Raw genomic sequence first — 25,826 nt, forward strand, 5'->3', positions numbered from 1 at the left:
TATTTTGATGCCCTGATTACGAATATAATAATGAAAATTGCCTACTAGATCGTTTTTAAGGTCAAATATTTAAAAACGATTTTTTTCACATTTTTCGCACGTTTCACGTAAAAAGTCGTGCGCCCCTAAGCAGGGGGGGGGAGGTGGGGTGGGAGTCGCTTTGCGTGGAAGTTGTGCGCCCCTAAGCAGGAGGGGGGCGAGGTGAGATGGGAGTCGCTTCGCGTGGAAGTCGTGCGCCCCTAAGCAGAGGGGAGGAGGATGGGGGGTGGGAGTCGCTTCGCGTGAAAAGTCGTAAAAAAATTTATGTGTATCCATTTTTCACGACAGCATTTACTGATAAGCATACTGAGTAGTGACGCTTAGCCAGATTGCGCAGCAAACCGTCAAAATGACCTTGTTGATAATTTTCATGATCATACTTGTAATCAGCACACCAAAATACAGTAGTATATCAATCGACAATAAAATCGAAGAGTTTACTCTTTCGGAACTCCACCCAAGAGTTTTACTCTAAAGAGATTCACTTTAAAAGTTTTTAAGTAATTTAAAGCGTTAATTCGTGTGATTTCGACACTAAATTCGTTGCTTTTACGCAGACAAGAGAGAACGCGTTGCAGCTGCTGATCTTCTCGCTGGTGACATTTCCCAGTACCGAGTTCAAGCTGGAAATCGTGGCCAGCCGAGTGGCAGCGATGGTCGCAGATCGGCGACGCAGAGTACGTCAGGCTGCGCTCGATACCTTGGCTGTTTTGGGACAGATCTATGATTCCGAGGTAAAACTATTTTAGATTCGAGTGTTAAGTCCATGGCACACAGAAAAATGTACGGCAATAAGATGTAAAAGCAGTAAACGAATCAGCCAATCAGTATAAAGATGTATAAGTAACAGCAAATTCATTAATTTAAAATACTGATTTGTTTAGGTACTGCTTACGTTTTTCTTACTGCTTAAATTTTTTATGTGCCATAGCCTTCACGGGCTTTCTATAATAAGCCATTACCTAGGCTTTGAGTCTTAAACCGTAAGAAATTGATCAATATCATACAGACGATTATTCTTCTCACGTTCGACTGTGATTAATCAATTTTTTACGGCTTAAGACTTAAAACTTAGTAATGGCTTATTGTGGAAAGCCCATTAATCTTGAGCATTGAACAAAGTAACACCTCGTTCATTTGTAGGAGGTCATTGAAGCGGGAAGACGGGCGGGTGAGGGAAATCCCGATGCCGAGGCGATGCTGGCCGCCATCAGAGCACGGCTGGCTAGGAAGTCACTACCCCTGGTGTCGGCCGATGGTCTCGTGGTGTACGGTTTGCAAATTTCACCGACTGTTCAGAATGCTACTGGTAATAACAACCAGGAATAAGCGAGCAAAGCATAATGCACCCGCGCAGATAAAATCTTACGACAAAGTACAAGTTTTATTTACGGCGGTACTCTAAAAAGGAAACTTTATTGTACGAGAGTTGCGTTGTTATAATAGAAACTTTGCTCTATCGTTATTTATTCTAATGAAGTTTTGTAAAACAAAGAGATTTTATATGATTAGAAGATATTGTAATATAAGATATAACGTAATAATATCACAGAGCGCAATCAATAAGTTTATAATTTTCCTTTTATAGCTGCATAGAAGAAATCACGCAGTTAGATTTCTAATAAAACGTTTGAAAGCAGCCACGACATCGCGTGACATTTTAATGTAAAGCGCGAAGGTGGATATTACATGATTATCTGTATATGTATCATAAAGCCTATTCTCTTAATTACTCATGTTATAGTTCTTCTTTTTTCTCTAAGTGGGCATACGTTTATATTATATCGTTTTGAATAACGACGCAAGTGTAGTTGAAAATTTGTGTATGATTAAAAATCCTTAATTATATACATATTTATATTCGTTTAACATGCGTCTTTGATTTTTACGAGACGTCAATTTCTCAGGCCCTGACGTCGATTGGATCGTGGCGGGAAGCGGTTCAGTCTCGCCTGGCACCGGTCGTAGTAGAGGTCAGATTATCGCTACGTCTAGATCGGCACAGGGGAGAGCATCCAGGTAATTGCACGTGATTATTCGAGAAAGCTCGGAATATATATTTGCCTAAAATTGCCTGAAATGTCGTGTCATTTTAGAAACGATTTTCTAAATAACCGCGAGAGTCCGTGGATAGAAAGACCCAATTTCGTTGCCTTGGGTGTCGGACTACAATCCAAAACTGAGCAATCGACGGCCTGGCAGTCGCAAACTAACGTAAGTTGGATCGCATATCTTCCATTTTACTTCTTTTGCTTCTTATACGAGCGCGTATTCTTAAATAAATATATATATATATATATTGATTTAAAAAATCAATTAATAAATAATATAAAGAAAGATAGTAGTTAATAATAAATTTCAAATTTTATAACAGGATTTTATATCGCAACGATTTTATGCATTTACATTTATTTTTACACGTTTTATGTTTAGCAAAGAGTATCTAATTGGCGTATTATTAACAATTCTCAGGGACATTAGCAATATCACTTTACATGAAAAGTATTATTGATTTCTCATTAAATACAGCGTGATGTATTGCGCGTTACTTTTTCAATGTCATTATTGTTACTTATCGAGATATCAGTTTTGCAATGCAAATACCGAAATATCAAATACACAAGTACACAACGAAGCAGGAAGTAGCGACAGAATAATACATCTTTTCTCTCAAGCTTCATTTTGCATATCGCCTCGAACATTCATAAGTATTTCTCAAGTGTGAATTATGAGTAAGGAGCTTAAAACACGAAAGGCACTAACTCTCTGCGTGATTCAATAACATCATTTTTTGCAATTACATTTACGTCTTATGTTAGTTAATATCATCAACGAATATTTACAAGATGAATATTTATAAGTTAAATTTCATAAAGTCGTCAGTAAAAGACGTAAAAGAGAATGTTGCTATAATAAGGAATCTTCAAAATTTAATATTTTATACACAAACTTCTATAAGAAGAAGTCTGTGATACAAGTCTGTGATACAAGTCTGTGATTTTATGTCAGCGGTACGTAGTTTGTTTGTTTTTGAATCAGGTTCGATGGTGTGTCGCAGCATGAAACGCAAAATATTCTTAGGATAATAAGTTATTCTAATTTCTCATTTTTTATTTTTTACATAAGAGCATCCATGTCTCGAAATATGATGCAAGTAGACATGTCTACTTGCATCATGGTCTCGAAATAAAATGTAACGATTATGTCGCGCTTAAAGATCACGTGTTTATTAAATACACGGCAGATTAGAATATCACATGATTTATGCAGATCCAATGTCATATTTAAGGAGTATCCTTTTCTATTACAGAACAATGAAAATGATATAAAAGGACTGAATGGGCGAAATGCAAATGCGGGTAATGCAATTCCTCCCGAATTCTATTCGAACTGATCACTTTGACCAGTCTGATTAAATCTAACAAGAATTTGAAAACATAATTCAAATTTTCTAGGGGTGTCTTCAAATGCCAATTTAAGATTCGAAGAGCAATTGCAATCATTTTACACGCCATTGAATCAGTACGATTTTGTCGGAACGGATGCTAAGAATCACAGAGAGATTTCTAACAACTTCGAGCAAAAAACGCGAAATCGCAGAGACATTAATGAAGTTTCTAAAGAAAAGGTAAGATTCTCTTATAGTGATTTAAAATATTAAATTATTCTTGTCACATAATTTATATTAAAATTACACTACAAAATATTATTACAAATACTTAATATATATATAAAATGCAAAATAAAGAAGTGTGTAAAATATGCTTGCAGGAAAGTATTGCTCTCAGAGGAGAATCCAGGATTCCAGTATTATTATCGCGTGAGCGTCCCAAAATAACATCGCAAAATCGTGAAAAATCTCTCAATTTGGAATATGTCAATTCTAATTCGCGAAAGCAAACGACAGACATGTTAGACAGTAATCGAAATCGAATAAATTTGCGGCAGGAAAATATCGGGTGAGCATTTTTGGTATCTTCATAATAGAATACAAATTTATTTCAAATTAAATTAATATTACATATATTTTGCGTTAATTGTGTACATAGGTCGTATACGACGATACATCAACGGCGAAAACGTTTTCAACAAGAAGAAAGTCAGACTTTAAATCAAACATTTGATTCACATACTAGCAGTTATCGGCCAGCCTCTTACACGAAGGCTTTGGGAACAAATAAAGAATACAGTGTAAGTTAAATATATCAAATTCTCGTTATTCTCTCATTATTCTCTCATCATTCTCTCATTATTCTCTCGTTCTCCATAGAAGAAAAATTATAATTTCGATATAGAAAGTAATTTTTAATTTTTTTTTCTTTGTTTACGATTTTTCTTCAAATATTAAATTAACTATATTAAAATATCTTATATATAATGTGTCAATTATATTATAAATTAAATTATTAAACCTAAATATTGAATGTAATAATCGATTTTGTATAAATAAAAATTTAATTATGTTTATAATTTTGTAGGATACTGCAGGAAACAGAGAAGCAATCTTTTCGGATGATAATTTGTACAGTTACGAAAGATTCGTGGACACCGATAAATTTACGAACGAAAGTTTGAATTACGCGGGAGGACGTCAACGTTCGTTATCCAGAAATATGCAGCAACAAACACTCGTCGAGGCGTGAGTTTTCAAGAGCAATCCCTTTTTGATTGAGAAAATATTTATTCATATAATTGATTTTTTTTACAGGTATAACTCGATTCTCGAGCGCCAAAGAAAATTCATGGATAGAAATGTCTATCGGCCGTTACGAACTCCTCCAAATCCATCGACCCGCTTGTATCAGGACTCTCAGAATCTGGATACGCAAATTCCTGCGGATAGGGATAGGAACGCGAGACACCGGGTAAATAAATCTTTTTTAATCGTACAATCGTTAAAATAAGTCGAAATTTTTAGACTTGGATCCTAATTCTGACCTAAACAGTACCTTGTCCAAAATCGCGACGATGTTTTTTACACTGATTGTGAGAAAAATTTCTGATTGAAAACGACGAACCATTTTGGATATGAATGTCTGGAGAGATTCAAGCCTTTTAATTTTCGATTTAGAACTCTGTTTCAAATTCAGCGTCTTTAAATATCTCTAACAATAAATATTGATTTACATAAATCATAGCCTAAGAATCGTAGAACGAAAGATGTGGCAGCGGCACAGCAGAGAACCGAGATGGACTTAATTTCATCAAATTCGCAGGAGAATAGGCGCTCTCTTTCAGAAAGTTTTGCCAGTCCTCATCGTAGAAGATTGCGATCATTATCCCCATCACAACTCCACCAATCGCGACATTTTGTCAAATTGACTTCCAACAGATTTCACGCCGCATCGATGTACGACATGTAAGTTTTTCGCTTTTCGTAGAGTAGAATTTTTTAAATAAAATTATGTCGGCACACAATCGTAAGATAGCAGGAATTTTTCTCTCTTTTTGTTCTCTTTTTTTCTTAAACTGCTTCAGCAATCCCAGACAAAATCGATTTGGTCTTAAAATAACTTGCGAGCAAGACGTCAGTGTATCGTCACGCGAGATGATATGCGTAAATGTCGCCCACCAAATATCGATGAGAGCTTGAGTTTAAATTCCAAAATAAATCTACATTGAAAAAGATCACATAAAAAAAATCAAAATTGACGCTTGATATTCGTCAATTTTGACCACATTCTTTTGATCCTTTTTGTCGTTAAAACATTGGTTTGAGAGGCACGTGAAAATGTGGCACCCTAAAATGAGACTTGCAAGAATTTGCGCTAAAGGAACAAAATTATCAGAGACTCACCTTTAATAATATTTCACATGCTTGAAATAATAATATAACCTGTAATAGAGCAATCGTAATATTATCGATCTGGCAAGGTACGCGACCTCATATTTCGCTTAATCTCAATCTCCCTACATGACACACATTATTTTTAAAACTTAACTTGTGTAGCAAGGTTTAAATCGTCGATAAAGCGGCGGATTTTAGGTCGACAAAAATCGTCTTGCATGCCAGCGATTTTTGCAGCCGATATACTCTGATCGGCTCTAAATTTATATATACATATAAGTGTGCAACTTTTCCGTTTCGTTGCCTCATCAAGATCGCAAGAATTGCGACTTAACATTTAACCCGCCCTCATAACAAGTGGCTCGCAAAACATGCCACTATATCGCAAGTGGACTAGTTCTGACCGCTCGAATTAGTCGGTCGATAAAATTAAGGAAAAGAAAAAAGCATGAAAAGACGAAGAAAAGCACACGTGCCACACGATAGAAAAATGCTTCAATCGTTTCGTCTTCCGTGAAAAAAATTATACAACTGAAAATTCGCAGTGCCTGGAAATGCAACGGGTATAATGACGCGGGTGCTGTGTGCATGGTGTGTAACATGCGGGACTATTGTAGATTGTCGAAACGCCTTGCCGTACTATCGTCCATTCCTCCTCATTGAATATTTTACGTCTAAGCCGGCACGCAGCCACTAATCGCTATTCAATATCGCTTATCCCGGACGCTTATAACGTTATAACGACGAACATAAAAAAAAAGATACTTTATGTATGAATCGCAAAAAAATTGGCTTTCCCAGTATTGAATTCTCATCATCATCTGAATTTGATTCGCGAAAAGTAAACGAATTTCTCTCTGAAAGCAAAAAAATTCTCCGAGTGTGTAGCCTCTGACTCACTGCGTTGATTTCTTCGAAACGTCACATCGATTTTTCACAAGAGAAATTGTATGACTGAACCGATGAGACGTTCGGGAATTTCACTTTAGCGTGTCGGTAATTCGAATAAATTGCTAGCCAAAATTAATTATGAATGATAACAGCCTCGTTTTTTTTACATTGATGAAGTCGAATTTTAAGTACAATTTTAATATCGTGATCTTCTCGAGGCTATAAGAAACTTGGAGTAGACTCCAAGACCCGTGGAGGAAAAGCGATAAATGCGCTTGGCATCTTTCAACCTCCTTTAACCGCGTTTTACTCGGATCGCATGACTCTGCCAACCCTTCTTTCGTGACCACGTGAGGGGAGAAGGGTGAGTTATGGTCAGCCTGGTTTACGGTCTCATAAGGGGGCCTCGAAAAGGTGATATCTAAGTCTTCGTAGAAAATGTCCTCGAGACAAGAAAATTCAAAAGAGAACTTATTATATATTTTTCATCTGTCCAAATTGAGTTTTTAATTTTACATTTTTATTATGATTGCTAAATTTATGTTTTAAATTCCTCACTTCCTTTGTACTTTCTTTTTAAATTCTTTGGGGTGGAATCTCACTCTAAAGAGTGAAAATTGAGCCAATCTTAAAAAAGAGTGGCTCAATTTTCAATTTTTAAGAGTGAAATTTCACTCTTCGAAATAACAATTTATCCTAAAAAATTTTACAGAGTAATTATCACTTGTTTTCATTCGTGCATCTTTTATTCCTCCTTCTGTTTTACTACATTTTTTTGCATGTTTTTAAAGATTGGAATCGCACCTCGGTTTCTCAAACTTCTCATATTATTCTCGCTCTTTTCTCTGCGGTTAAAAAGAAGTAAAGTGCGGAGGTCGGGGAGGCGAACGGACATGGGGCGGGGACGTCTCTGCGACGTGGGGGTGGCGGTGGCAGCGGTCAGCGTCGGGACGCTTGCCGTCTCTGCTATGTGCCACAGTCGTGCGTACGTCGTCGATTGTTACAAGCGCGTATCCTTCGCAATTATAAAGTATGCCTTCTTGTCGTCGAACATGGTCCTCGTCCGCGCTCACTATTTCCTCTCGCTCTTTATAAGAGGTCCACCGCGAGAAAATAATTGAGCGACAAATTAATTGAACCCGGTTGACATTACGCGCGAGTGTCATCGACCTCTGTCATTTAAATCGAATGACAGCGAGTGCTCCGAGAGCGTGCGTAGAGAACGTGGAGACACGTGGATTTCTCACAGCTGCTCGCGTTACGCAAGGCTCGCCCTTGAAAAGTTGCTACTTTGCGGATGGCAGAACGATGAGCATCGTAATCTCGATCGAATCGCTGTTAGTTCGACCGATTCGTACTGTACACGACAAGTCGTAGGATAATTGCGAATTCGACCGATTCGCGGGAATATGCGACTTAACGCGACTCTCGAGTTGCGGTGTGTCATAAGATTGCGCGAATAGTATGTTAAAAAATGAAATAATATATAAGACAAGAAAGTTACTCTCTAAATTTATTCTTATTTCAAGACCGTCGTAAGTAATGTTTTAAGGTGCTAATGCAACTCTCTGATCGGTTCATGAATCTTAAAACTATTAAGACAATCTTAAATATAAGAATCGATTATGAAAATACCGACCTAAAACTTTTAGAGTGAATCTCACTCTAAGAGTGAAACCCCGCTCTTAAAAAAATTAAGACATTTCTTTTACGACTGGCTCAATTTTTACTTTTTAGAGATTTTTAAGATTTTATTTCAAAGAATTTAGAGAATAATAATACTGGCGAATGGAAACGTCCAATGCAGGAGTGAGTGAAATGGAATGAAAAAGAATGGATTCGTAGACAAGATATACGAACGAATGTTTTTGGAATACAAGTTTCTTGAACACTTGATCGATAACTTAATCTGCAGCTCGATCTTTCACGTTTCTGCGCGCGTTTCGCGATTCGAATATTCCAACGCATCGCATCGCACATATCGTGGCACGCAGAGCGTTTTGATGGTAGAGCGTTCGCCGATGTTTGAAATTGTCATTAGTATCGATTGATTCTTCGGAGCTCGCATACTTATTTCCTCTTATCGTTCTAACGATTGCGAAAGGTCGAAACTTGGCAACATTTAACCTTTTCCACTCGTATCACATTGTTATGCTATACACTATTAATTACTTCCCGAATAATATAAGGTATTAAAAAAATTAAATAAAAAACAAAAAAGATTCATATATTGAAAGATAAGATTAGAAACGCTAATAGATATCGTAAAATTTAGTAGAAAGGTCAGTTCAACAATAAAATTTTAATGCTCGGAAAGAAAACAATTTTACCGAAGTACACGCAAAAAAAATATTTTGCTGCTCCAGTTAGGATTATTACCGTTTTTTGTATCTGATAGAAAATTATGTATCATACGCATAGAATTTATAGCACAAATCTAAATTCTATCTCTATCATCTGTATGATTAGATGCAATACATATCTAAGTACTTGCTAGAAATTTGTCTATTTTAGCTAATATTTCGTATTTACAATACATTAGGTAATTTTCGCTATAACTGCAAGATCACTTTTTTGAGATACCTAATTTAAAAATTTAGCTAGATATTTGAAAATAATTTTATTGTATATATCTAGCTAAATTTTCAGATATTTCAGCAAAACCGTTTTTTTTGTAACAAAACGGTGATTTTTTAAATTTATTTATAAGGGCGGATATTTTTTTGTAATTCGCAAACGGATACGATCGCAAGAACGATTATGAGACAGAATTGCAACAAGTCGTTCAAACCATGACATCGCACTCGCTGACCCCGAGGGTCAATCCATCGGGTGAAACGAAACGCGTTTCGCGGCCACGACCGAGAACTTTCGTACGAGACCGTCGACGAGGCACCGCGGGATGAACTTCAAGTTTTGTGCGGGATGATCTTCAAGTTCTGGCCGATCGAGATGAAGGAGGAGAACGGTGCCCTCGTCGGCGAGGTACGAACGGCAAGCAGGTTCGGCGAATACAAAATCGCGAACGCCGTTCTGTTTTGTTGCCCGTGTGTCTTCCGATGCAGGAAGTCAGTCGGTGTTGGCCGCGACAACGACGGCGACGGGGATGGCAACGAGTCCATCTCGACCATCATCACCACGACGACGACGCCGGTCATCGCTTTGAGATTGAATCGAAACAGCGACACGATGTATGTTGACCGTCGCGGATCGAATTTGAGGAGGATGAAAGATGTAGCGCGATTTATAATAGATGTATAATAGTTTATTAATATTGAAAACCTCGAAAGCATTGCCGATGGAGATAATGTTTTATTCTTCATGAGAAGAAAATAGATATGATATCGATCGAAGAGAAAGAGAAACGGCATGAGTTGCTGCATTGAGAAAAAATGTATTAAATTTTAATAAATATTTGTACTAAAAAATGTATTAAAAATATACTAAAGTTTAATCAATTTGTTTAAATAGTATTAACTTAATATTTACGATAAATAAATATTTACTGAATGAAAGAGTGATAGTTATATCAAATGAATGATTCTTGTACCAAAAATTAAATATATTTAGTCAATATTCAGTCAGTACTTTTCAAGTACTGTTCAAAAATACGTTTTTTCTCAATGTAAAGTGTAAAACAAAGCTTCATATTAAAAGCCTAACGTTACTACAAAAAAGATGATCACCTAATTTTGAGAAAAGCTCATCAAGCTTTTAGGCTTGATTAAATAATAGGCCAATTTAAACATTATTGTGTTAATATAACGTGCTCAAGCATAAAAGACACGTTAGTTTTACATGACACTCGTGTTTTATTTACCACGATTTGCTATTCTGGAATATAGATTCGTTGTGTTTCAGCTTATAAACATGCAGCTATGCAACTAAAGTTCGCGTGAAAATACCATTTTGCGCGCTAACCCCGCCATTACTGAAACATTAATATGTCGCGTAATGGTTGCATATGAAATTACTTCTAAGTCGATTTCTATTTTTGCATCTCTTACAGTAATAAGGCGACGATGGTGAATGAGGAGGAATACAATGTACGAAACAGGCGTCACTTCTCGCCCGACGCGAAAAGCTACCACGTACAAAATTCAAACAAGGAGGAATCGCGGTACCAAGGTATGTAGTTCTCTCTTTCCCAAAAAACGTTCGCCAGGAAGATATTTTCAACTTAATTTTTATTTTGATATTTAATTGAACTGTGTGATCTACACTTTTTCTTTCGATTAAATTTAAAATATTATCGAAAGATTAACATTCCTCGTGGTTGTCTTTCACGATACCTGATTAATAAATATGATACATCGGATCGCACATCTCGTACATCGATCGGAATGTCGTGCTGTACTAAAAGGACTTGCGTTCTCAGCAAAGATACACAATAAATTAAATACAATGTAGACTTTCGGCCCGAAGCGCGCAGCATTGGAAACACAGCAAAATGGAACGAGAGGTTCTTCACCTCGTCGTTGTGCATGCATATAGAGTTTAGGCCTAGCTGACGCGCCGGTCGAGGTAATCAATATTCCGCTGGTCAAGTCTAAGGTACGATCGAACGTCGCGCTGCAGCGGAAAGTCCGATCGATAGCCCGTCTCATCTTCCAAATTGCAACACGTTTAAATTAGTGTCTATCAAGGCTCGCGATATTTACAAACATGTAGACGGAAAATTCCACGTTAAGACTAATTTCTTACACTGAAAAAAAAAATTAGCTGCTGCAGCAAATTAGATGGTAAAATATGGCATAGCATTTTTAATTGGTTGTAGCAGTTAATTTTTGGTTGCGTTAGCTTATCTGCAATATCAGTATAGGATTTCGATAAGTTAACACAATCAAAAATTGGCTGCTGCAACCAATTAAAAATGCTATGCCATATTTTATTATCTAATTTGCTGCAGCAGCCAATCTTTTTTTTCAATGTACACTAGCGGATCCACGGAGGGGCCAATATTTATAGTAAAATGTTCTATATATTTTTAATATTTCTAAAACGTTCATTACAATTTTGATATTTCAAAAATATTTTTTTTATTTAAGAAACTCCTAGATAAAAAAAATATTGATTCCATTATATTATTCCTTTTTTTAATATAATTTCGAATGAAACGTTTTATGAATTATATATTTAAATAATACTTTTCTCTAGTGTAATAATTTAAATAATAATTTAATATTCAAAATATTTTCGTATTTGATCTTAACAAAATTTTGCTTGTGGCGGCATCAATGGCCTTCCCTTTAACAAATTTATGAATCTACTAATGTGATTTCTTAAACATTCATTGATGTCTTCAGTGAGCACGTATTATAACATCTCTAAAAACGTTCTGAAAATTCCCAGAGTTTCTGCGTTCCTTCTCAATCGGCGCGCGCGAACGTCCGAAAAGCGCGAGCAGTTCGTCGTCGGACGTTTCCAGGAATGATCGACCGGGACGAGGGGAAGATCAGGACGCGACACTGCGAGATTACAATGGCAATGACAATAGCGGATCGTCGACTCCGCGGAGTCAGAACGCTGGCGATCCGGCGTTCGACGTTATCACGCAACAGACGACGAATTGCCAGAGCGCCACTCGCGACGATGTCGATTCCTTTTTCGTAAGAAATCATCGCTTTTACTAGCATTCTTTTTCCTCCCACAGCGCGTCGAACTGCTGAAAAATCGAACTTGCAAATCGCAATCTTTACATATACAGGGTGGCCCACCACCGACGAAGAGTAATTCAGTAATAGACTTTTTCGCATATATGGAGTCGTTACTTCCTCAGCGAAAATTTAACCGGAGTCTGTCATTTGACGCATCATTTTGTTTTTCAACATTAAATATTATGGTAATTAAAGATTAGAGTTCAAATAGAGTCTGCTTAAAATTTGCTGAAATTATTCAGCTACGTATCTATTTAACAGACATTCAAACCCACTTAAAGACAATGTATAATTCGCGATAGAATTCGAGACAGAATTCTATTTATAATTTTATTCGTTGTGTAATACAGAAAAAATATGAATAATTAGAATTATAAATTTATAATTATAATGCTCTCCTCTATAGTCTATTTTTATAAATATAAAGACGCAACAAATATGTACAATGTACAGGGAATGACTCGTGATTGGTCAATTGCATCTGGTGTAATGAAAATTGAAAATCTATAAGAGCTGTGAATAGAGTCGTGTCCAATCGGATAGGCAAGCAAACCTTGTCTATATATAAGTGACATAAATTACAATTTAACCTACGTATTTGATGTCGTATTTCTTGTAATAAAAGAAAATTTTCTCATCTATAATTGTATTTATCATTTGACACATAAAATTATAAATAGAAGTCTGTTTCGAATTCTATCGTGAATTATAGATCGTGTAAAGTGAAGTTTATACAATAACATTATGTCTGAAGAAAAATGCCATCGTCATTGAAATGTATTTAATACAGAGAGATGTCATTGAATGCAAGCTCAGATACTATTATTTTTATCAGATATTTCTGTTCTTTCTACAAATGTAAGTTGAGATAATTAGACATTGGCTGCGTTGCACTTAACGCTCGTAGAATTATTTTATCCTTGTTATTTATTAAATATTAAACAAATAATGCTTGCGAGCGTTGCAAGCATTAAGTGGAACGTAGCCATTGTATGATCCCACGAATAACTTTTTCGAAAAATTTTAGACGCCGTTGGATACGAACAAAATGGAATACCCAATCACGACGGCAGACGCATCGACCGTGGACGAAGTGTCGAAGGAATGGAGCAGCGAGGATGACATAAAACCGGCGAGTCGAATCGGATCGATTTCTAGGCATTCGAATCACAACGAGCTAATAACCGTGGATGAAAATTGCAATAGAAGCACAGAAAGCAGCTCTGGCGTTCCCGAACAGCCGGAGGACGACAGGTCGAGCGCGCGAAGAAGGTCGGTCGTGTCCGCGTTATTGAACGAGCGAATTCTACCCTACGAAGACACGAAGATATTCAACGAATCGCTACAATCGAAGGTTACAATCAGTCCCAAGAGATCAGAATCACTGTACCTGACGCCTAATCACAGTGCTCATCACTCGCCAATTTCTAACTCGCCGCTCAAGCAAAATTCTCGCTGCAGTTCGCGCAATTTGGTCAGTAGACAATAAATCGCCAAAAAATAAATATATATGAGAATTACATTTCTCTTTCATATGTTATTAATAGTAAATGCAAATAAAATTCATGCGCAATTATCGTATATTTTAAATTGTATTAAATCAAATTAATACAAATTCCTTTTAATATATATTTTTACTCAATGTCAGAGCGTTTTATTTAACATTGGATACTTCGAATGTTAGATCGAGGATTCAAGGGATTTCAGCGAGGAGAGAATAATCGCTTCCATAGTACCTGAGGAGGATGCTTCCATTCGATCATTGGACATCGTTGGTCATCCACCCATAGACATCAGCATGGTCAGTGATTCACCGACAATTATCATCGCATCGAGACCCCATTCTCACGAAACCGTCGAATACGAGAACGCAAGAAGTGTCGAAAATGATAATCCACATAATAAGATTAATACTCAGGAGGTAAGATATTTTTATACGATCGAACTATTGAAGAGCACATTCTGATTGAGATATAATTATGATTTTAGTCCACGGAAGAAGAATCTAGCGTAAACGATGCTTTGGAGGACAGACAAAGTAAAGACAGTGCAAGCGAAACGAATATGGAGCCAGGAATATTGAAGATTGAGGTATGATGTATATGGCAAAGAGACATTTCTTTATGGAATAGAATTTTAACATAGAATTTTAACGGTTTTGTTAAAGTATTTAAAAATTTAAATAGATACAGATATGAAAATAAATTTTGTTGGACTATTAAAATAATTATGTGAAATGCTCAAACTATTGTTAGAATGTCGAAACTTTTTGCAGCATTGCTCATTATGCTTGAATTTTTTACATATGTAATTATTTTTATAGTCTAAATTATTTTTTGATCTGTATATTCCCTGGTGAAAATTTTTCTCAGAATTTTTTATATAATTTTTTAGAATTTCTCTATAATTTTATAACTTTCTCACATTTTTTATATGAATTGGAACATTTCTCACCAAAATCTACATTTTTTCTCAGAATTTTTCATACATATTAATTATGAAATATTGTAAGATTTTTAAGATTTTTTGTAAGTATAATTTCTGATGAAATGTTATAAAATTAAAAAAATTTTTAAATACTTTTTAAAAATTATGAGATGAAAAAAAAATTTTTAAATACTTTTTAAAAATTATGAGATGAGAAATTTCAGAATATTTCAGAATTCACTTGGATAAAAAATTCTGAGAGAAACTTTCCGAATATTTCTGAGTATTTCTGAAAAATGTTCCAGTTTATATAAAAATTATGAGATAAATTTTCATCAGAGTTTACCTAAATTAATACTTTAGCAAAATCTTTCCGTTAATAGAACACATACACACACACACACACACACAATTAATGTTTCTGAAACTATCTTGCAGCCTGAACCTGCGGAAGATGTCGAATCGCGTAGAAGAATGCCCTCAAAAGTACCGGTGCGCGGTTCTAGTAGGTGTCGAATGCCTTCTAACAAGAGAGTTATGGAGAAGCCCTCAGAAAAATCCAAACGGATGGTACAGCAGTGCTTTTCACAGCTTGAGAATAAAGACTGGTACGTATCAATCTTGTAAAATCTATGTCAATCTATATCAATATCAGCACAATTGTATGACAGATAAATCATTGTTATTCGTTGTCTGAATAATTCATTGCCGGAATAATTAACGAACTTTTCATTCAGCGTTTATATCCTGTGTTTTAGGGAAGTAACGATGAAAGGTCTGAAAGCCCTGTCACAGATCTCGAAGCAGCATCCGGAGGGCTTAGACGTCTGTGCGGTCGGAACGATAGGAAGGCTTTTAGGGCGACATATAAAGAATCTTCGATCGCAAGTAGCACGAGCCGCATGTCTCGCTGCCGGTGACGTTTTTAGCTCTCAGATACGGGGTATTGATCAGGTAGATATCAAGCATGTCGTTTTGCATAAAGGCATAGAAATTCAAGCACTTTTTTATATTTTATCGAACGTCTTATTTATGTTTTGCTCTTAGGATCTGGACGACATAGCTGGACCGTTGCTTCACAGAACAAATTTATGTTTTGCGTCTTATTTATGTTTTGCTCTTAGGATCTGGACGACATAGCTGGACCGTTGCTTCACAGAACAGCAGATACGAATCGATTTCTTCGTTCAGACAGTAACTCAGCGCTAGATCTGATGGTGCAATATCTTCCGCCTCATAAAACCATTGGTATTATCGTACTTCGAGGAGCCAGGTAAGTCCGCAGTTTTCTTGCGATTGTTTTTCCATGCGACGGAAAGCTGATCTCTAGGTTGTGATTCCTATTTTCCAGTCATCAAAACGCTATTGTTCGCGCGGCGACCGCACGACTGTTGTCGGACATCACTGATCGCATTGGACCTGATCATATTATGATCTTACCACGTGACGTGAGGGACAAGTTGCTAAACACGGGCGCAAAATTGTTGATGGATGGAAATTTAGACGCAAGGTGAGTGAATTTACAATTAGACTCATGGTAATATACATTTTCATATCCGAAGTCGATATACTAATAAGAAAAAATGTATCAAATTTTAATAAATATTTATTTGAATAGTACTTAACTAAATATTTACCTTACGGTAAATAAATATTTACTCGCAATAAGAAAATGATAGTTATATCAAATTAATAGTTCTTATATACATATATTTATTTATACTATTTTAAATAAATATTTAGTTACTATTCAAACAAATGATTTATTAAAATTAAGTAAATTTTTTTTCAGTGTAGCATCATAATCATGATTGTAATGACTTGAATTTCCAGGAATCATGCAAAAAGGATGTTTCGGCGACTGACTCGCTGCGAAGGCTTTCGTAAAGCGTTGACGGACGCGGTGCCCGAAACGACGTTGAGACACATCGACAAAACTATGAAGACCCTATAATTGAACGTTTAAATCTGCATTCGATGTAATTTAGCCGTCTTACCGTTGCTCGGACTATCTCAAAAGACTGTTTATCACGCAGGATGTTTTTACGATCCGTTAGAAGCCAATTTACGGCATAAACATGAATTTTCTACAACGTATACGCCGAAAAAGATGTCGACAAGTAGCCATATAAATAACTTTTCTCTCCTCCGCGCTGTATATTTACCTCCTCGAAATTAAATGGAGCGAGAGATGTGACTTCGGAGATCAGGAGTTAAAGAAGGTACAAGAAAAACCCCGAGGAGTGTCCCCCATCGTCGCGTCACGACTTCGATCTTGTTTTTTCATCGACGAATTTATCGCGCGACGAAGTTTTGATACCTGTAACTTTAATACATATACGCATGTATAATACTTTTTTATATGATTGTATAAAGGATGCGCTTTGGCGCAAATACATTGGAGAATTGTAGTGCCTTCACGTCGGTGATCATAAATTACGCAATTGTAGCTCAATTACATTGTAATGTTCGTGAAGTGTCGTCGACGTGACAAAAATTGTCACGTGTTTCGAAAAGAGTTAACGACATTGTCTCGCTATTGTCTTCACCAACTCTACATTAACGAGTTGCAGGAAGAGAAAAAATATATATACGGAAATTTTCCTGAGGAAAGGAGTTCATTGCTGACTGCAATGAATCTATTTCAGAATCGCTAATGCTTTCGTGAGCCGAAAGTTTAGATTCGTTAATTCCATATATTTTTTTGTTGTAAATTCGATTGTTACTCTCTAATATATTTTGGACTCTCGGAAATATAAGAGAAAAAAAATATCGGAGAGCGTCTATAAATTTTATAGAACACGAACATCAGGTGCTGAAAGTTTAGAATATGTTTATGAGAAAAATTATATAGAAAGAGTTCGTCCGATTATTCGACTCTGATGTCTAAACTGACCTTTAGCATCATATATCAGAGATTAACTCATATTTATATAAATAATAATTTATATGCATATATATATATATCGTTATACAAAAATATTTGCTTATTATTGAAGGCACATACACATACTATTAATAAATAAAATTACTATTGTTATACTAGATTGACCATTTTATTCGCAACAAAATTTTAATTCCCATAATATCGCGATTTAGAAAATGTATTTTACCTACAACATTATTCAAGAAAAAATGATTCCTCGACTCGAAGTCAGCATCAGTAAACAATTGAAAATAAAATCGCGATTATCGTCATTATTATTAAAGTACTGAAGGTTATTTTATTAAACTCGCAATATCAAAAGTTAAGCCAATGTTAAGCTCTTTCATCGTTTAAAAAAAGTTGACAAATCAGCAGAAAAATATATTTTCAATATTATATACGAATACCCCTATATATAAAAATGGAAGAATCTTTGATTCAAGATGAGCCAATTAAAAGGAGCATAAAAATAGTTATAGATTCCATTGAAAACATTGTACGTTTTTTTTTCGTACAATTCAATTACGACATAATCATGAGAAAATTTGTTTATAAGATAGACTGTGAAAGAAGAAACTGGCATATCGTTTACCGTGATACATAATGACGTAGTGCTCGGAGAAAGTACTCCTCTCATTATCGATCCGGGTTTCAAGGAACCGCCGCAAGTTTACGACGTCAACTTCGGGATCGAATTTTTATTTATAGTTAATGACCGCAATAACATGAATTCAATCGTATCCACGCCGATTTTAAGTAAAGAATTTGCTCTTCCACATCACGACGTATTTACATGCATATCAATAAATAATTCATAATCATATCAGTAAGTTAATAATTATTCCGATTGGGGTAAATCATTGCTTTATCAGTAAAGGTAACGAGTGATGTCCAAGATCAACACGTACCTAATTCCGACAGATCAGTTACGGAATCCAAGCAGAAAATAACAGCAATCGTTCCACAGCAAATATCGACTTCATCAAGCGTAATTGGTTTTTGCACTCTTGATCTAATGCCGATATTGCTAGGTAATGATTTATCACGTTGACATGGAGAAAGCAAAGTCGAGATACTGCACTCAAAATAATTCTAACAACCTTGACCACTAGGTGAAAAATTGCTCGTTGAAAGATTAATAGTGCAAACGCCATATCTTTCGTTTGATGGCAATGCGATCTCGTGGCAAAATCTTCCTTTGTTAAACGCGACAGTAATATACAATGGCGAGGAGATATTTTCTTCGCAAACAAAAATTAATTTCCTGAGTGTTACGGTAGAAAGCATCTACAATCCACCAATTTTTTTTACCGAAGATGCGGATTATAAAGCGGGCACGATAATATATATTGACAATGAGGTATCTTATTGTTTTCAATAATTATTTATTCTAAAGACAATAAAAATTTTAGTTATGATTTTTAGATTAATTAATTTTATTTAAAAGTAATAAACTGATCATAATATTTTGATGATAATATAGATATTATATTCTTTCCATTTCTCGTCATAACATATATAAAGATGTATAAATGAAAGAAAAAATAGTTTTATAAAAATAACGAATTGGATGCGGAGTCAATAAAACGTAGACAAAAAAAAAGTTCTTAGAATCGACTCGCATATCACGTCTATAAAGATAAATGCGAGTATTAAAGTTCTAAGAACGTGACTATGAATGTCACAAACAAATACATGTAATCTAGAGGATTGCATTTCTATATAAATTGATTATATATAAGTCATTAAAATTTATAACTATTAGACATTCGGATTGACAGCATGTTAGATGAATTCTTTGTATTAATTCGATAAAACAAAAATACAACTATCCCGAGTCGAAATTTTGATACTACTTTGACATTCTTAAGGATAGTTTGCACCTATTTAAATGTTCTATAAACTAGATAAAACCTACTTTGATGATATGGTTGAATACTGTTTATCGCAGCTTCCGGAAAACGTAATATTTGAAAACGGTGAATGGAAAAAATACCGCGATCTGGAGAGAACCAAACGATGGCGAAGCTTATCAAAGTTACAGAGTCGCGCCAGATTGTCAAAGTGGAAACTCGATTACGATTACGCACATATAAAAAACATGCTCGACGTAGAACTCGACTTACAGGTAGGAGCGACATTTTGTAATTTGATCTAACAAATTAACTGCACGATGAAGCGCAGAATAATGCGTAATTTGCAGAAGAAAGTATGTCAGGACGAGCCTAGAATCGAGTGGAACTTTACGAATCGCAGCATATTAAGGGATGTGGGAAGCGAAATGATGAAGAAGCATCTTGTCAAGTACATGTCCATTAAAATTTTTTTCGTATAAGTATAAAAGATCGAAGAATTCATGTTAAATATCATAATTATGTTCGAAGATATAAATATTGGCCATTCCAATTTATGGTGAGCAAAAAGATCGTGGAAAAGAGCAACATTATACAAAACGAAGAAGAATTGAGTGAATGTCAACTTTTTCAGTGTTACGTCGATTTATCAGAGCTTGTTTTCCCAGGAAGTAAGTGTGAACAAATTATTTTAATATATAATAAATAAACATATTGTTATTGAAAAGCTTAATACTTTTCTCCTTTAAACATTTTCTGTAGTAAAAAGTACTCGTGTAATTGCTCAATTGTACACGCATGATGCATCGAGTATAGCCGTGAAGACTGGTTTGGAAAAAGATATTTTCTATACAGAACCTCGGGGTAAAAATTTAAAAGAACAAGAATCAAAAAAGGTTGACATAACATACATACAATATTTAGAATTTCACGCAAATTCGTTTAGTACTTGAAACATTCTGTATATGTAACACATATAAAAAATCAGCATTAATTAAGAGTGTTTTTTCAAATTGGATTTCGAATATTCGATTTAGACGGGTATCCAAATAACGGAAAGTAGTCCGTTAATTTCGGAGACTGGCGAGCCTGTGTTTGTCATAATCGAGGTCGAGCTTTTTTATCCACTCGTCCCTTGTAGACTTGAAAATGAATTTTCAGATGTGTAAGTTCATAATCATTACAATGAAAAGTACCATAGTATTTAGTTGTTAAAAAATTATACGAAAATTTATCCCGAATAATTAATTTCATCAGAATCGAGGAGATGATAAAGCCGAAAGTGACTAAGTCGCATTACGTTTATTCTCTCGATTTAGCAGAGCAGCAATATGCAACTTGTATTCGGAAAATAGTGGAGATTATAACGGAAAGTTACAGGGTATCAACAAATAAAATTCTTACGTAAAACATAATTTAATATCATAAATTGATATATATTGGTTATACTAGAAACATGTTTTGTACTAGGATTTTTGTGATGAAAAAAAACGAGAAAAGTCATCCGTATTAAAAGATCAAGAAAGTGATTCTGAAAAGGTGGACGAAACGAAGTGCTGTTTCACTCCTGAAGAGGTGAGATTAATTTTAACAGTGAGATACGAGGAATTATTGCGTTGCGCGTTCGTGTGCTTGTTACAATAATTTTTAGGATGAGCTAACTTGTTTCACGCAATATCTGTACAAAACTGGCACGTACTTAAATGTACGCAGCACTTTGAAGCTGAAAGTGATCACATTGCTGGATCAAAAATTTAAGACAAACGTGAATACTGTACACTCCATTGACAGCCAGGTCTAAAAATATATTTATTACTTAAAAATTATTATTATTATGTTTCGACGTCTTATCGTCATATTTATATTATTAGCGTCTCAGATCGATTGTGGTTAATGTCCGAACGTTTCGGCGCACAATCACATCTGAGATAATTAAATTTAAATTAAGAATATATATTGTATTCATAATACCTAACTTTAACCGATTATTCTCTATTATATTTATATATATTATTATTATATATTATATGAAACGTACTCAACTTTCAAATACAGATATATATTCAGGAATTTATTTAGACACAAGTGAAAATAAGTAAAAGCTCTAGTAAGCTACGATTTATGTACAGAATTTTGTAGCATCCGTATACACGTATCTCGTCGAGCAAATGCATCTGGCCATCAACAAGATCGTTGAAAGCCGTCTTAAGGACAACGATTTGCCGAGCACTGTAATACCTACAAAATCATTTTTCTATGCTGAAGAGGCTTACGAATTAGGTCATGTAGATGATGCAAGACGACATTATCAGGCCGTTCATAACTCAATCATTTATATTAAACCTCCGTGAACCGTTGGGGTGTGACATACCCCAACAAGATGAATTTCTATAACTTTTTAAAAAGTACCGCGCGCATGTTGCCGATTTCGTGCAACTGGAGAGTGCGTTGTTACCAATCACACTAAATTATAGTATCTGTATTTATGATGAAATATAGCATAGGGTATGAGATATACTCACATATGATCCATGTTGATTTTCCATCTGGTTCGCGGAGGGTTAAGAAAATGTCATATTAAATGTGTTATTACGCATAATTTTTTCACAGGCAATTGCGGCAGATAGAAATGATGCCGAAGCGTGGACCAAATATGCGATTTTTCTCTTGAAAATTAGCGATGCGGAGCGCGCAAAGGAGTGTTGTCGTGAAGCGATTCTTTTGAATAGACGAGATAAATTCGCGTACGTAAAAATACGCAAGTGTACTTTTTTAGTTGAACACGAAAAGAAAGGAAAACGCAATAGATTCTTAAATAATCTCATATAAATAATAAATGTTTCTCTTCGCAGTTTATTGACATTCGGATTGATCCTCGCGAAAGATCATAGTTATCGAGAAGCAGAAATCTTTCTGAGAGCTGTTACTGATTTTTATCCTCGATTTGTTGAAGGGTGGATTATCTTACATCTTTTTTACACGCGCATAAATTACAACCCAGGTATAATAAACCCATCATATTCAATGCCTGATCCATAGAAGGAGCTATATCGAGAAAAACATGGAGAAAGGTTTACATACAAAAAAAAAAAAAAATAATGAAGAGCGGTCTATTTTGCGCGAGGCGTGAAGGCTATGTCGGTCTATGTTGGAACGCATACGAAGTAGGGTTTATATTGAGAAAAGTGAGAACGGTTTATGTTACATGAAATTGAAGAAGGATCTATATAGCAATATTTTTTTCTCGTAAATTTTGTAGTAGTATAATTGAGGACGGAAATCTTCTTGATTTTCAATCCTGTTTCTCGCACTCATTTATTTACGTATTATTTAATTTTACTTAATTGAATTTCTGTAATTTCCCTTCTTCATATGACATAAACCATGCTTCATGCTTTCTCGATATAAACCATACTTTGCATGCGTTCCGGTTTTCACACCTCATGCGAAACAGTTCTTCATAAATTTTTTATAAGTATAGACTTTTTTGTGTATTCTTAGATATAGCACCTTCTACGGCTCAGACGTCGATATCTTCGTGTTAAGCAAAGATAAGATTAGAATGTATGAGAAATATATATTTTTTTAAATAGGGATAGACTTTGCGTTACGAATAGCGGAAGGATGCGTGAGAAATGGCAATAAAGAGACAGAGATCACAAGCAAAGATCCTCTCGCTTGGACAATGATTCACTGTCCACGGGACAATGTGTTTATGATAACAGTCACACTCCTATTAAAACTGCACTTCTGCGACGTAATATGTCTGCATTTAAAATACATCTTACGTAAGAACGTGCGAATTATGCTGTTACGATTTGTGTTTGTGTAGTTTGCTGACTTAGCGTTGGAGAAAGAAATGTCTCGAGCAGGCAGACCCACCCATGTTCTATATTATTTAGCCGTGCGATGTTACTTATCGCAGCAATACGAAGAAGCTTTATCGCACTTGAAAGAAGCCAAAAGTATTTATGGACTGGTTCGTTTGCATTTGTCATTTGCATCATTATTAAATACTTTAAATACATCGACCATAATTATAGTTTCTCAATTACGAACTGCAAAATGTAAATTAAATACTTAGATAAAAGATAAATATACACAACTTTAAATAAATAGATTAATTATCTAATATTATTAAATATAATTAATTATACAATTAAATAAAATTAATTCTATAATGATTAATAATAATTGATTACTAAATAATTCATTAATATAATTCATTATGTCTCTAATTAATTTAATTATCATATAAATATCGTATAAAATTAATTTGCCTATATTATATTTAAATCTCAAATATGTTTTTTTTTGTTCAGGATTACTCTATAGGTAGTTTAATGGGACACTGTCATTTTCAAAAGGGTAATTTCGCAGATGCCATTCAATGCTACGAGTTCGCCAATTCAATGTTCAATAAGCCGGACGATTTGCATCTCGTGCAAACCAGGTAAAATCATTTGTCTCGATATTGGACAAGACGATTGAGAAGAAAAAAAATAGAATTGATTTATTTATAATAACATTACGATACTAGAATGGGACTGTATTACGAAAACGCCGGTGATTACGAGCGTGGGTTAAAAATATTTCTCACCGCATGCAAAATTTTACCCACGGCGGAAACGTGGCTTGGAGCAGGAATCGCCTTTTTTGAGGTGAATTAAATCAAGTTCAAAAGAAAGAAAAATTTGTAACAAAAACTTCTATGCCAAAATTATTCTTTCATACGCAAAATCGTTTTTACATATGAAAATTGTCTCAGCTGCAACGATTCACGGAAGCCGAGATGGCTTTATCGGAGGCGAACCAAATCGATAATCGTAACATGACTGTTTGGAAATATCTATGTCTGTTAAACATGTCTTTACAACGTGACGACGAATTCGCTCAATGTTACGAACAAATCGCCCAGGTGAAAAGCCTGTAAAAAAACAAGAATAACATTGTGTTCTTGCATCTTTGTGACGTGTTACCTTCATCTTTACAGGACAATACGGCTTTCTCTCTAGAGAAACGGTCCCTCAAACCGCGGGATGGAAAATCGGGATCGGTCATGCTCTAGAAACTCTAGATGCCACAGACGCTGTAGCATATAAAATTCCCGTCTTTGATTCAGAAATTTATTATAGTTAGCTCCACAATTGCGATGAGATTGACGGTGAGTCAGACTGTAATCTAGTGAAATATTTATAGATTTGCACTCTAATCAGCTAGACTTTGTTGCGCAATATTACACGACGGAAATATTCGATTAAATAACAAAAAAATCAATATTTTCTTGTAGTGCACTCTTGTTATACTTTGTCTGCTTGATGTAGCGATATTTACGACGATTAGCTGCAATGAGTCAAGCAGTGCAATGCGTCATTCAGTTTTAAAAAAAGGTAATGCTGCAGACGACATCATTATCGATAATTATTTGCGACTACGGAAACGTTTAAATTTATACTTTTTTTACGCAACCTTCATGCCAAAGTAGTTCGAATTATAGAAAAGAAAAATATAAGTTAATATCGCGGTATTCGTATCTAAGATTCGGTTGCATCAACATTACTTTGACTTTAAGCGAGACTTAAAGCTCTATCTGTCTCGTTTTAAAGCCAAAAAGAGACAGAGGAAGAAAGAGTTTTCAGCCTCGCTTAAAATCAAAGTAATGTTGTGCAATCGGGCCTAAATGTTATTAAAAACTATGCAGTTGCTATTTGTTTGCAGATGACGTTCCGCGGATCAAAATAAGGGTGTTTCGTGGTCCAACGCAGGAAGAGAATGACGAATATTTCGCTACTTGGGGATATTGGATACAACAACCCAGCAGATAATGTCGATGTGGCAGTTTTTCTGATTTTACTTGCTGTCTATCATTTATATGTAACAATGAAATAAGCATTTCTTCTTCAATGTACGTAAAATAATAATAATATGTATCGAAAGATTAAAATCACAAGACTAATTGTTTTTTATGATTAAAAAAACCTTTATTTATTAATTATATTATATAAGCGATAGATAGCTGTCATGAACCAATCAGATAGCCATATTAACACACATCTTAAGACATTACTTAAGACGTTCTTAAAATAAGAACGGACTGTGAATACTTATCCATATAGCGTTTTCGGCCCGGCCAGGTTTGCACCAACCTGGGTTGGATTAATGGCGTTTTGTGCTCTCCTATTGGTAGAGCGGGTGACGTCAACCAATAGGAAAGATTTATCCAACCCAGGTTGGTGCAAACCCGA

The 25,826-nt window shown here is 35.2% G+C and overlaps 2 protein-coding genes across 3 annotated transcripts in view; both read left to right on the top strand.

The window, feature by feature from the left end:
* Positions 1 to 17,713, top strand: part of LOC108761930 (uncharacterized) — a 31,030-nt gene extending 13,317 nt beyond the window's left edge. For both annotated transcript variants that reach the window (XM_018508715.1, XM_018508716.1), the window contains 21 exons: positions 597 to 773; positions 1,183 to 1,348; positions 1,947 to 2,058; positions 2,136 to 2,253; positions 3,350 to 3,398; positions 3,495 to 3,667; positions 3,811 to 3,998; positions 4,089 to 4,230; positions 4,518 to 4,678; positions 4,748 to 4,904; positions 5,178 to 5,398; positions 10,728 to 10,846; positions 12,071 to 12,327; positions 13,403 to 13,849; positions 14,060 to 14,296; positions 14,365 to 14,466; positions 15,241 to 15,410; positions 15,561 to 15,756; positions 15,927 to 16,075; positions 16,154 to 16,312; positions 16,636 to 17,713. In XM_018508715.1, coding sequence (XP_018364217.1) covers positions 597 to 773; positions 1,183 to 1,348; positions 1,947 to 2,058; positions 2,136 to 2,253; positions 3,350 to 3,398; positions 3,495 to 3,667; positions 3,811 to 3,998; positions 4,089 to 4,230; positions 4,518 to 4,678; positions 4,748 to 4,904; positions 5,178 to 5,398; positions 10,728 to 10,846; positions 12,071 to 12,327; positions 13,403 to 13,849; positions 14,060 to 14,296; positions 14,365 to 14,466; positions 15,241 to 15,410; positions 15,561 to 15,756; positions 15,927 to 16,075; positions 16,154 to 16,312; positions 16,636 to 16,756 — 3,621 coding nt within the window. In that variant the 3' untranslated portion in view covers positions 16,757 to 17,713. The remainder of the gene's footprint in view (positions 1 to 596; positions 774 to 1,182; positions 1,349 to 1,946; positions 2,059 to 2,135; positions 2,254 to 3,349; positions 3,399 to 3,494; positions 3,668 to 3,810; positions 3,999 to 4,088; positions 4,231 to 4,517; positions 4,679 to 4,747; positions 4,905 to 5,177; positions 5,399 to 10,727; positions 10,847 to 12,070; positions 12,328 to 13,402; positions 13,850 to 14,059; positions 14,297 to 14,364; positions 14,467 to 15,240; positions 15,411 to 15,560; positions 15,757 to 15,926; positions 16,076 to 16,153; positions 16,313 to 16,635) is intronic.
* A 436-nt stretch (positions 17,714 to 18,149) lies between these two features.
* Positions 18,150 to 25,482, top strand: LOC108761869 (cilia- and flagella-associated protein 70). The gene is made up of 22 exons (XM_018508627.1): positions 18,150 to 18,224; positions 18,289 to 18,484; positions 18,601 to 18,759; positions 18,841 to 19,088; positions 19,680 to 19,856; positions 19,932 to 20,032; positions 20,113 to 20,252; positions 20,344 to 20,477; positions 20,619 to 20,746; positions 20,839 to 20,962; positions 21,052 to 21,156; positions 21,233 to 21,376; positions 21,711 to 21,896; positions 22,192 to 22,325; positions 22,434 to 22,582; positions 23,175 to 23,338; positions 23,414 to 23,560; positions 23,904 to 24,034; positions 24,122 to 24,242; positions 24,350 to 24,499; positions 24,872 to 24,971; positions 25,300 to 25,482. The coding sequence occupies exons 1-22, from the start codon at positions 18,150 to 18,152 to the stop codon at positions 25,404 to 25,406; spliced, it is 3,120 nt and encodes a 1,039-aa protein (XP_018364129.1). The 3' UTR covers positions 25,407 to 25,482.
* The last annotated feature ends 344 nt before the right edge of the window (positions 25,483 to 25,826 follow it).

Source organism: Trachymyrmex cornetzi, unplaced genomic scaffold, assembly GCF_001594075.2.
Source record: "Trachymyrmex cornetzi isolate Tcor2-1 unplaced genomic scaffold, Tcor1.1 scaffold270, whole genome shotgun sequence".
Lineage (NCBI taxonomy): Eukaryota > Metazoa > Arthropoda > Insecta > Hymenoptera > Formicidae > Trachymyrmex > Trachymyrmex cornetzi.